This window comes from Podarcis gaigeae, assembly GCF_964106915.1.
Source record: "Podarcis gaigeae genome assembly, chromosome: 2".
NCBI classification, from domain to species: domain Eukaryota; kingdom Metazoa; phylum Chordata; class Lepidosauria; order Squamata; family Lacertidae; genus Podarcis; species Podarcis gaigeae.
This window is the reverse complement of record NC_139679.1, coordinates 36120850-36133507: the sequence shown is the minus strand read 5'-3', so window position 1 is coordinate 36133507 and position 12658 is coordinate 36120850. Positions and strand designations below refer to the sequence as shown.

General features: G+C 42.2%; 1 protein-coding gene across 10 annotated transcripts in view; it reads right to left on the bottom strand.

Annotated features, from left to right (window-relative positions):
- LLGL2 (LLGL scribble cell polarity complex component 2) overlaps nucleotides 1-12658 on the bottom strand; it is a 68731-nt gene that overhangs the window by 32122 nt on the left and 23951 nt on the right. For all 10 annotated transcript variants that reach the window (XR_014560951.1, XR_014560952.1, XM_083725648.1 and 7 more), the window contains exons 3-7: nucleotides 8308-8405; nucleotides 6311-6392; nucleotides 3013-3131; nucleotides 1891-2049; nucleotides 355-517 (exon numbers count right to left, since the gene is read on the bottom strand). Coding sequence is in view for 8 of the 10 variants with exons in the window: in XM_083725648.1 (XP_083581774.1) it covers nucleotides 355-517; nucleotides 1891-2049; nucleotides 3013-3131; nucleotides 6311-6392; nucleotides 8308-8405 (621 nt within the window). In the remaining 2 variants the exon portion in view is untranslated. The remainder of the gene's footprint in view (nucleotides 1-354; nucleotides 518-1890; nucleotides 2050-3012; nucleotides 3132-6310; nucleotides 6393-8307; nucleotides 8406-12658) is intronic.

Sequence of the window (12658 nt, the reverse complement as noted above, 5' to 3'; positions counted from 1 at the left end):
ATTTGGAGAGGGGCGGTATGTGCAGTTTATACACAGTTATGGATGCAATCTTATTCTGAGGACTGAAGATCTATAGCCCAGGGACTAACTTCATGTGTGCCAGCTCAGAGTGACTTTGTGTAAATGAACTGCAAGGTTAAGCATCCACCTCCTGGGTTTGTCTCTTCCACATCAGCATTTAAAAAATGGTTCCAGGACTCCATTACAACATGCTACATAGAATACATAATAAATTGCTCAAGTAGGCTTTCCTGTTCTGTTTTCCTATACAGAATTCTCCCTGTACCTTGCTGTATATTCCAGGAATGAAAAGCTTTCCTGGCTGCAACTCACAGCCCCAGAAGGTATTATTACCTGATTGCCAAGGAAATGGTGTGTTGCTTTGTTATTTATCAAGTCCCAGAGGACAATGAGGCCCTTGCTGTAGCCAATCAATATCTGATTGGGGTTCTGGGGGTGTTCCCGTAAGGCTTCCACCAATTCAAGGGACCTTCTGTTGAGGTACTCCTCTGGCACACTGCGAAGAAATGCAGGGGGAAAGGTTATGAACTATTATGAATACCAATGAAGCCACCAATATATGGAAGGACAGAAAGGAAACAGTTGGAAATTCTCCTCCTTTGCACTGTCGTGTCAGGGATCAATTTGGGCAACCTGGAAAATAGCCTGGCTAAAACCACCTGCTTGAAGCTTCATAGCTTCCATCCGAACTATGCTGCCCTAACCTCTATATCTGCCACTGCAGCCCGGTGGCATTCTGATAATTTGGTGTTTTTTATTGCATTTATTAACTGCTTCCCATAAAAGATCTTGATGCCATTTCCCACCAACTCCTCGCTCCTTGTGATTCTCCCATAGAAGCACCGAAATCTCCAGTCAATGGAATTGTTTCCCATGTCCTGAGTCACTGTTGTTACAATTAAATAATTCTATTCACTCTGGTTTTTTTCCTTAAGCGACAGAAGTGTCAATTTGACTTATACCGACAACATTGCTGTAGCTCAACCAGCTACTTTCCTGACAGTGTCAGACTCCAGACTCCCAACAGCCTTAGACAGTATTGCCAATGGTCAGAGATTATGGGAGTTGTAGCCCGCAACATCTGGACAGCACTAGGTTGGGGAAGGGTACCACAGTTATTATGAAGTATTTAAAAGGTAGTCACAACTAATGTACAGTGGTACCTCGGTTTTCGAAAGTAATCTGTTCCGGAAGCCAGTGCGAGTTCTGAAACGTTTGAAAACCGAAAACTCAATATGGAAGCCTCAGTACAGAAAACTCAATACGGAAGCCGCGTGACATGTTCAACTTCCGAGGCCATGTTCGAAAACCGAAGCATTTACTTCTGGGTTTACGGTGTTCGAGTTCTGAAATGTTTGTCAACGGAGATATTCGAAAAACAAGGTACCACTGTATTTAAATTACTAAAGGGTAAAAGCTGAATCCTGAAAATACTAAAAACAAGCTTCTGAACCTTACTTGCACTTTTACACTCACTCCCGCCGCCATACCCACACTGGGAAATTTTAAAAAAATGCCCCCAAACCACTGGGGGGCAGGGCTGAGTACAGCTCCTGGTTACCTGTGAAGCTCAGTCTGCCAGGACAAAGAGACCTGCTCATTCACACCAGAACACTGGAATTAAGAAGCTGCTGTGTAACCAAAACGACAGGCAAGTCCCAGGAGCAAGAAAGCGTTTGAGTCAGACCATGTAGGCAGGGACTTGAATACATTTCCAGAGCAACCACGGAGGTGGCACCAATACTACTACTTCAGGTTAATATGTTAAGATAACCAGTGTTCAAAGGTCTTGCAGGCTTTTTGCCCTCATGCGTAACACAACACCCCGAAATCATCCCTAGATAGCGCAACTCCAGCATCTCATTTTACCGTTGCAACACAACATCTGGACTGATGGTCCGGTCTTCTAGCACTCTGAAGGATGGGATCTCCACCACAAAGACATTACCACTCTCGGTGCCAAGATAAAGAAGTTCCTGCGAGGAGTGTGCAAGGATTGCTGTTACCTGGGTAGCACTTGGAGGGGAACTGTAAGTGGAGGGGAAAAGAGATAATGGTAAATTATAGCTGGGTGAAATTAGTTGCCTAGGCAGCTTGTATAAACTGTAATGCAAAGCAGATACTTGATCCAACAGCTGTGTGTAAAGGGTTCGGAAATCGTTATTCATTACCAGATATTTAAGTATAAATTCTCATCCCACAATTCTCAGTTGCTGGGGTGGGGGAGGACATATGATACAAAAAGAGCTAATGCATAACGTTAATGTGGGAACAGAAACTTGCTAGTAAGCTGTCCTACAACTCTACAGGAACAAACGATTTAAGCCAGGTGTGTCCAAAGTCCATTTCGGGGGTCCAATCCGGCCCACCGGTTGGTTTAATCTGGCCCCTGTGGCAGTTTATTTGCTGGGGTAAAATCCTAAAAGAAGCTCAATAACTTTGGTCGGCCCTCACGGCCCTTCACTTCATCAAATCTGGCTCTCTTTGAAAAACGTTTGGACCCCACTGATTTAAGCAATCAATAGAATATTTTAAGCAGGGTTTAAAGACAAAACAAATGAACAGGTTATGTACTAAACATTTTATAAGTGCACACTCAAACTTTAAGCTAGTGAATCACTTGGCGCAACAAAATCTGCAGCAATCCCCCCCCCCCAAAAAAAATCAAACTGTGGCTTGCTCAAAGATGTATGGAAGAACTCAGCTCCATTAAGTTAGAGGAAAGTACAAGTCTACACTCCTAATCCCTGCACAACATGAAGGTTGGCGAATATTAATTCTGAATAAATCCTTAGTTTGTAGAAAGTCATGTAACACACATCCACGCAACCTTTCTTCCCAATTTAGAAATGAGAAACAGGCTTTCTAGAGCGCACAGAACTAGTAAAAAAGCAGGCATTTGCTTAAACAATAAAAACAAAACAAAAAGCTGTGTCTATCAGAACGCATCTCCTGGCCCACTTCTGATGGAGAAAGAAGTATCCCAGTTACCCAGGAGGCCCTCGGAGTGTGAAATGTCTTTCTTCCTGCAGCTCAGACATATTGCTGTGGGTCTGTTTCAGGGTCCATAAATGCAGGCTGTTATCATCTAGCAATGTCAACAAGCGGCACTGAAAATTAGACACACAAAAGAAGGAATGAGCAAGCATCTGAGTAGTACAGAGTGCAGCAACGTTTCAAGAGGCACATTATTCATGACCAATCAAGAATGAAGTTTTAGCCGTCAGAAGAGTTTGTACTACTGCCGTACTATTAATGTGAAGGTAAGCTATTTGGTAGAAATAAACACATCTGACAAAGTGAGCATGAGACCACAAAACTGATGCTACAGAGCTCCAGTGGTTTTTTGCTTCAAGAGACTAACATGGCCCTCCTGCGGGAAAAAATCAATAGAGACAGGTAGCCCATTTCAGCACAGGACCAGGAGATATTAAACTCCTATATAGGGTAAGGTCCATATGGAGGGAAACTCTATGGTAAGACAGCACCTTGCAAGCAAAGCTAAATCAAAATGTCAAAACAATCTTCAATATTTTCGCAGTTTGGATTCTAATGTCAAAATCAGATCCAGCCATTTGACATACAGGTTTCAGGTTTTTATGTAACTTTGTAAATTATCTTATGCTGGTAAGTTATATGCTTAGATTGTTGTATGCTTAAATATTGTTTAAATAAAATGATTTAAAATATTACTTCAGAACCCTGTGTGACATCATATTGCAACTGGTATCTGCTTTTGTCGATTCAAGAGGATGTTTTTAACTGAATGTTGGATGCTACTGCAAAATCAGTTTCAGATGCGGATATTGTGAATTCCCTCTCAACATCCAGCACATATTTGATGTGATAATTTGCAGAGGAAAGCTGACGAGAAGGACAGGGGAGGTGGCTAATTTCAGCTCCAGTAAATATCAGAATCATACAAATCAAATGAACCTGAATATACCTAATAGCTTATTCTAGTTGAGAATGAGTCTCTTTATAATGCAGTATGTCATCAGTAAGTGGCCTGTTCCACCTTCTCCAATCAGGATCTTTATGCCTTCATCTGTGCTGATTCTCTATTCTTGGAAATACCACCTCCATCTCTTATATTTAAGTCACTCCTTTAGCACCTCTCCAACTCCACTTTAGTAAAGGCTTTGCTGAGCCACAATACAATCAGCCACTACTTTCCATGACTCACACACACCTTGACTGCTATTTAAATCAACCTCCTGTTCCCCAGAGCAAACTCCAGGCAGTGGCAAGGCTGGGTACCTGCCAGGGCCCCAAGACCACCATCACTCCTTTGCACAGAGTAAAGAAGCAGTTTGGGAATTCTGTGTTTGCATGTCTTGCTTCTCTTAGGTCAGGGAGAGGGAGTACTGAGGATGCTGTGCTTGAAGAGCACCAAAATCTTTCAGTTGGTCCTGCCCTTTCTTTCTGTTTTGTTCACTTAGCACAGAGTCAAGTGCTCTATGTAGAGACCCGGTCATTTCTGTGCTCTTTTGTCATGTTAAAATTCTGCACTTCCAGAAAAGTACCTGTTCAATTGTCAGTTTTGCTGGGCTAATAATTTGAACTCCTTGTAGCTCTGAGTGAAAAACACATCCCCACCCTGTTTAGGAGCGAGTGGCTCCTATTCTGTGACTCTCTTTCTCACCTTGCATTCTTTTCACCTGACTTCATCCTAAAGGAGTGGTGCCCCAGAATATTTGTTACAAGCCCAACCCTGGCCAATATTTAAGTATTTAAAACCAAGCACTGTCTGCTGAAGCTACACCTAGTACAGCAGGTAACAGTTCCCATGAGTATTCTGAGTTATTGCTCATTCCAAATGTTCTCTCTTTATGCGATTCCACTAAGGCATGAAGATCAGCCCAGGCTTGGCAAATGAGTAAGGCAGCATGCTAAAATAAAAATGCTCACAAACACAAATTCTTCCTTCCCAATCTTAGAATCAAAACCCTTTTAAATAATTTGAAGGTTCTTCTAACATTGCAGGATAATTGGGAGTTTGTACTCATGACAGTGTGCTTCTGAAACATCAGTTTCGGGGGAGAGTCAACCTGCTGAGTTACAACTTTTATGAAATTACTCCTGCAGCAGGTTTCTTAATAAAGTAGAAGGGGGTCTCTTTATATTCACATCCACTTGTCCTACATGGAGAGCCATCTCTCTATACAAAAGTGCATGCAGGACAAATGCCAAAGCGGTAACCAAATTCCAAATCCTCTCCAGCATAATTAAAAACTGTCTGGCCGCAGCTGGATTTGGGGCTTATGTTTATGAGCAAGAGTGACACAGCAGCAGTCTTGAAATATATTCAGACTACTCCCAGTGGTCTAGAACCAAAATCAGGTTTGAGACTGCTAAGTGCCGGGCTAGTTGAAGTGCTCTCTTCCCTCGAGATGTTTGCTCCTTCAAGTATATCCAGTTTTTAAAATGAACACAAAAACGATCTTCAATCTACAAGCAGTGCCACATAGTAGAGGCAGAGTCTATTAAAGTATATTGTAGGGAAAACAACCGAGTCCTATAGTACTTTATTGCTGCAAGAACCTACACTCTGGCCAACAAAAGCTTATGCCACAATAATTGCATTTATCAAAGGACGCTTGTTGAATTGTGCACAGCAGTTTCCTGGCTCCAACAATGATCAAACATCGTTTTTCTTTTCCCTTGTATTCTAGGACTGCTGCAGAACGGAGATGGCAGCCAGAAGGGTGACTAAAATGACAAACGACTTCTCAAAGTTCGTTTGTCCAAGCTCCCCTCATCAGACTCAGGATTAGAACTTTCACTATGGCAAGTTTATTTAAAGGCTTCCTTTAGTAATTCAATACAGCGCCCAAATAAGGGTCACGGGTGGCAAAGTCATAAGCACTGCTAAGACGTTGATCCAACAAGCGACACGCCACCTGCACACAGCTCGCGATGCCACTGGTCTAATTCAGCAGGCTCTTCTTATGTTAGGTTCTTATCAGTGCTGAAACAGGAGGCATAACCAGCTTTTGCCCTTGGATATTGAGGAATTGGGTAAGGCTGTTGGGGGAGGTGGGCATCTCTCCTCCTTTTGCAATTACATCTACACACTCAAGAGTTTGCCAAGGTGCTCAAAAGTAGGAAAACGTTCAGTAGTTTTGGATCCCTTTGCCAAAAACATCATGGCATCTATCATGTTTTCACATTACAGAGGGCTAGTGGATGAAGTCCATCTCAGTCCTTTAAACCCTAGAGTAGACCCTAGAAAGTTGAAAACATATCTGATGTATGAAGCACAGAATTTAGATGGAATTCTACTCACCTGGCCAGGAATGAAATGTATTTGCATGACAGTGTTGGTCTCTTCATGCAAGCCCATGAACTCAACTCCTGGAGCGCCATAGCTGAATGACTGATTGAGGTCAACAGTATTTATGTGTACATTGATTTTTGCTGCCTTCGCTTTGTGGCAAATTAGCTCTATCCTAGAATAATTGTGATGTCTCCCCATAAAGCACTAGTATTAGGCTCGTCACCCCTGGTAATTTCCATTATCGCTACTTAGAAGAAGCAGACACCTACTTTCTGTTGCCTATGCTCTAGTAATGTCTAGGTTAGATTATTGCAATGCATTATTATCTGGGACTGCGTCCGCATAGAGTTTGGAGAATTCAGCTGGTGCAAAATTCAGTGGTTAGGATGCTCACTGGGGCAAGATGGTTTGAGCATATTACAGTAACTGCACTGGTCCAACTGCACTGGCTGCCAACTATTTTCCAGGCCCGATTCAAGGTGCCTTAAATGGCTCAGGACTGCCTCACCAGATATGAACTGACCTGGACCCTGCAATCATCATCTGAGACCCTTCTTCATGTGTCCCCTCCACAAGAGGTTTGGAGGGTGGCAACATGAGAACAGGCCTCCCCATTTGTGGAATGCTCTCCCCAGGGAGGCTCATCTGGTGCCTTTGCTTTAGGAGCAAGACCAAAAAAACCATTCCTCTTCTCCTAGGCCTTTGGCTAATTAAACGATCTATGGCCTTTTAAACTGTGAGGGCTATTGTTTCGTTTGTTATTATGTTACGTTTTTTATATTGCAAACCACCTTATGATCCTTGGATGAAGGGCAGAATAGAAATTTAATAAATAAATAATAAGCAAAACAAGCGAAGACAACCATTTACTGTTGGCATAGACCAGGCTCCCTCAACCTCGGCCCTCCAGATGTTTTTGGCCTACAACTCCCATGATCCCTAGCTAGCAGGACCAGTGGTCATGGATGATGGGAATTGTGGTCTCAAAACATCTGGAGGGCCGAGGTTGAGGAAGCCTGGCATAGACTAAGAGGCAAGTGTACCATGCAGCAAAGGCTTGCTGAAACATTTGCTAGTAACAGATAAGGAGACAAGAGTTGTCCTGGAACCCATTTTGAAATTCGTTAGCAGATTACTGTAATGCAGACAGACATTTACTTGATTTTAAATTCAAAAGTTGGGAGAGCCTGCTTATGTGGCACTTTTGGAAGTTGGGCAAGATGGAGTGACAGGAGCCCATCTATTCTTGTCTTCCGGGTGCTGCAATTCCATTTAAATCAATCATCAGGAGACAGATGGCCCAATGCTTGCTTGCAAGAGTCTTCCAGAGAGACGTGTTGCTGGAAAATGGCAGTGTCATTGGAAAGGACTCAGATTGTCCCTCAGTGAAAGAGGAACAGTTCACTTCCCCTACCCTAGCTGGCTCAGTGCCACTAGAAACAGATTTGTGTTCATGTATATTCTGCACTGAGGCTGGATAAAAGGAAAGCACCTTCAAAGCACTTTGTTGCTTAGCCCAGTATTTTAGGACTACCAAGACAGGAAAGCCAAAGATTTATTTATGACTCAAAATTCAAACCACAAATATTGCAGTGTGCTAAAAATGAACTCTTCCTCTGCGTCAGGATATTTAAAACAGACTTGGAATGTGCGTGATAAAGCTATTTATCTACAGGCACCACTTTCCACTAGACCAGATTAGCTCAAGAGTAGCTTCCACAACAATTTTAGTACATTTCACAAGAGCTGATTACCAGAGGCCCTCATTATCAGAGGTGCAATTGAACTGATTATCTAGGTTCAAAACTTACATTAACGACAACCTACTAGGTAATCTGAGAAAAGAAAGCAATATGGGGATAATGCGATTGTTAGGATTACTGATTCTACAAATGCAAAGCCCTTTGAAGGAAGCACCACATAAATACTATCTCTACACATTTTGACATACCTACTGCTGCTGCTGAAAAGCCATTATGCAGCTCAGAAATGAATGAAAAGGATACAGTTTGATGGCTCCTGATCGGGTCCCGATAGCCATGAGATGAAGGAAAGAGCTATAGCCCAGTGCGCTGGGCTGGTGCGGGAAGCCATGTTCAACAGTCTGTTGGGAATGCAAGCACAAAAGACAATTACTGCAGACAAAAAAGCAGCTGAAGCCAAATAATACTTGCACCAGAGCAATCACTATTTTCCTTCCATCATTAATATACCTCAATCCTGAAGTCAGACAATATAGTCAAGATAAGGTACCATTTTGGATTAAGTTTGGCAGAGGGGGTTTACGTCAACAATTTTTACTTCTAGAACAAGATTTAGGGAACCCATTTTAAACCAGTTTTTAAAAGGTACTGAACAGAACCGGCTTTCAAAGGTTTACTGTGCAATCCAACCACCATGGCTTCAGCACGAGCGGGAGAGAGATTGGTTTCCAAGTAACTTAGAGCTATTTCCTGAACTCTCATTTTCGCTTTGTTTATGTGAATCCATCTTCTCAGGCAGAAGAGAGTCTGCATTATTTGAGAAAACAAAGCCGCAGCCACCTTACATGGCACTTCCTCTGCTCTGTAAACACAGCTAGCCACAAAAGCTGACACCTATTCGCTGGAAGGTCTGCTGTTGCCATCTTACACAGAGTCAGATCAATAACCCACATAGCCTAGTTAAGCCTTCCTTGACAACAGCACCCCGTAATTGCAGTGTCTCAGGACAACAAAACCAGCACACAAAGATCCAGCTGCATAGGAACAAACATTATGTTTTATTTCAGAAGCACTGTGAGGGTCTCCTTTTGGGGAAGAGGTCCTTGTAATGTAAACAGAAGCAGCTGGCCTTCTGAACATTGCCACATTCTTCTTTGCAGCTTGGTGCTTCAAAAGACCTGTCTTCCCTGCTGCCAGAAGCCCTCTAACCAGAGACAGCAAAGAATCGAACCCCAGACTGTGGCCTCCAAAGACATGCTTCACCACAGAACTATGACCTCACCCCGCATGGCATTTCTGAGAAGCCACCAATAAAACACATGGAAGTGTTTCTTCCCTTCGTTTCAAAAGGAGCCCAAAGGCCACAAGGCAGCCAAACAGTAAGACCACGCCTGAGGGACAGCAGCTACTTGAGTGCCGGAATAAAGTCATCATTTCCTCAGCAAAAAGGTCAGCCTAGTACAGGACAAGAGTAGCTGAGCAAGCACTGTGGACATGAAGAGAAACTGACCCAGTGGTTTTCAGTCGGGATCACTGCAGGAAACTACAAGGCAGAGGTTCAACAGATCATACCTGTGTGCAGTGATGGGGAACCTGCACATGCATCATTCCATGCTGATGGGAGTTGCTAGCGAAGGCAGAGGCCTTGAGTATCAAAGGCAGAGGTGGGGGACCTGGAGTCCTCCAAATGCTGTTGGACTTCAACTCCCATCATCCTTGACAACTGGCCATGACTGTTGGGGCTGATGGGAGCTGGAGTTCAACAACATTATCTGGAGGGACAGCAAGTTCTCCATCTCCAGAGCCTAAGAGGGACACTGGTCCCATTTCAGTTTCCCATATACCATCTGAGCAGTCTACTAAGCCAAGCCAGAGCACAACTATGCCAGTTGGGAAGAGTCCATTTTCACCTCATTGCCTTATTCAATAGGCCGTTCCTAGTACTGTAGCCAGGGGTGCTACCTTAAGAAGGGCTTGGGATTAGGACTGGAGGAATGCCTCATCCTCCCCGCTCTAACATGTCTTCGTTGCACTTTTGTCACAGTTCAAGGGCAGCAATGTGCTTCAGGCCCCTGTTCTGGTTTCCTGATCTGCACGGCGGCCTTGCTTTAGATTCACACACAAGAAAGCCCTGAACAAATTTTAAAGGTGCAAGAATATTGTCATCCATGACAATTAAAAGACAGCTTTAGCAGTACAGAAAAAACATGTGCAATATTTTGACTCTGTTCATATATGCACATGCTAGTTTATAGACAAGAAGCAAGCAAGCACAACTGCCAATCCGTTCCCCAAGTACTTATGTATGGCCTGTAAAACCCGGCTTCCCTTTAAAAGGGGGGGAAATGTTGAAGTTCAGCTGGAAAGAGGAAGGCAGTGACTCAGAAGTGAGATAATTCCACAGCATAAGGGCTACTAGTCATTCTAGTTTGCTGCAGCAAGCAGAGCTGCAAGAGTCTTGTGACCCTTTAGAGATTCACGGTGCCTTAAGGTTTTGGAGATGCACTTTGTTAGTTGCATGAAGTGTTATCCTCTGTTGGCTTAGAGAGGCAGAAAAACATAAATAGTGAGGTCAAAAGATCATGAGTAGAGTTTGCAGTGTCTCCGTGCAAAGCTCATCTCTGAACATAACAAGCACAGTAACCATACAGAATTGCAGCTATTTGTGACAATAGATCTTCCTAGCTTTGTTACGTTAATTTGACTAAGTGGGAGTGAAAATCCTTATCCTGATTGAATTCATTCAGGGCTCAAACTAACTGATAACAATTATACTTCAGGAATTTCACACTGTAGTCTGTCTTTCAAGGATTTTATTGTTGGAGGAAGAGAATAATACAGTGCGGATCTGAAAAGTCTTCAGAGAGTCCTGGGATACTGAAGTGCTCACCTAACTTCTTCATCTTTCAAAGTTGCTTATTTTGTAGTTCACATATTTATTAAAGATTTTATTAGAGTAACAAATTAAAGTCTGTGTCTTTAATCACATGTCTATCACACTACAGAATTATTTATGCTTACTGAAAAACGGGCGGTTGTGACTGTAAGGGATTATTTGTATTTATGCATTTAGCAAGATTTAAAGACTTACAGAGCAATCCTATACAGTACATGTCTACTCAATGGAAAGCCAGACTTCAACAGGACTTTTAGGATTGCAGCACAAGAGCCCAGAACTTCCCAGAAGTGTTATGCTATGGAAGTAAATGTCAATACAGTACAGGGTTGGTAGAGTCATAAATATTAATAATCTGAGGAATTTACAAACTGCAGAGTTTAGGTAATTTTAAGGCATAAAAAGGTAGACTCAGCAAAACGATCTTAGTGAAATACATGATTGTTATCTCCAAGGCTCTAGAGAAGCTAGTGCCTGTGATGGTAATTTAATAATTTTATGGCGTTTTCCCTAAGAAAACTGGAAAAGGGTTTCAAGGGTCTAATGTGATATTTCAAGTATTTTATCATTCCCACACTGATCATGTAGATATGTTAACTAATGATATTTTTAATCATAGTTGAACACATGTCAGAGTATCACCTAACCTCCAAATTGCAGCCTCGTCTTATTCTGGTATTCCATTTTTCTGTTATGAAAATGGAAGTGTCATAGTGGCAGAAAGGATATGAGGGGAGAGTATCTTTGTGCTGACTACCTCCATCGCAAGAATCCTTCAGAAGGGAATTGCTGCCAGGAACATTATGTGCCAGTGTATTTTGATGCATTGAATAGAATGAAAGTTTATGAGTCATGGTGGTGAGGCACGTATGTGTACAAATTCAACAGGGCTTAGTTTGTTTTGTTGCTATTTTGTTAATGTTGTTAATATTGTTTCATAGATATGAATGCTGTAGTACCTTTGTGAATCCTGTAATATCATTTTTGGTGTAACGGTGATGTTTAGCTTATTTCTTAGTTGTTTTGTTAATAGTGTTACATAGATGGTAGTTGTTTTGTTTGCGATTTGTGATTGTTTTACTGATGATTTGTAAAGTATTCTATACAATTTATGCTGTATTTTTGATGTTCCATTATTTTATTTTCATCTTTTTTTGTGAGCCGCTTTGGTATTTATTTGAATAAAAAGCAGGGTAGAAATAAATAATATTAATAATGATACGTCAAGACATGGGCCCAGCAGAAAAACTTAAAATGAGAATAGGCCATATTTGCAATACTTGACTGCATCAGATTACCGTATTTTTCTGTCTATAAGGCTAGGTTATTTTCCCATTTAAAAAAATGTCAAAAATTAGGGGGTGTCTTATACACTGATACATCTCTCCCCCCCCCCCCCCGTTTTCTTAAATCTGAGTCCCCCAAAATAGGGAGCGTCTTATAGACGGGAAAATACGTTGTTTCCCCCACCATTTTTGTTTTTAACAGGAAAACACAATCTAATGGCTTCAGTTTAAAAGGTTCAATATCGATGACACTTTAAATCAGATTTTTAGAAAGAAAACACAACAAGATTGGCTCATAATTTGGCCGTAGCAGCAGAAGCTACAGAAAACTTGGTTCGCCCCTACCCAACCACCAGAAAAGAACACTTGGCTCCAAATGCCAGTTGCAGGCAGCAGAGGGTCGATTATCTTCTGTCATCAGCTGGGTGACAGAGGGATCAGGTGCTGCTGCTGCAACTATGTAGCTTCAATA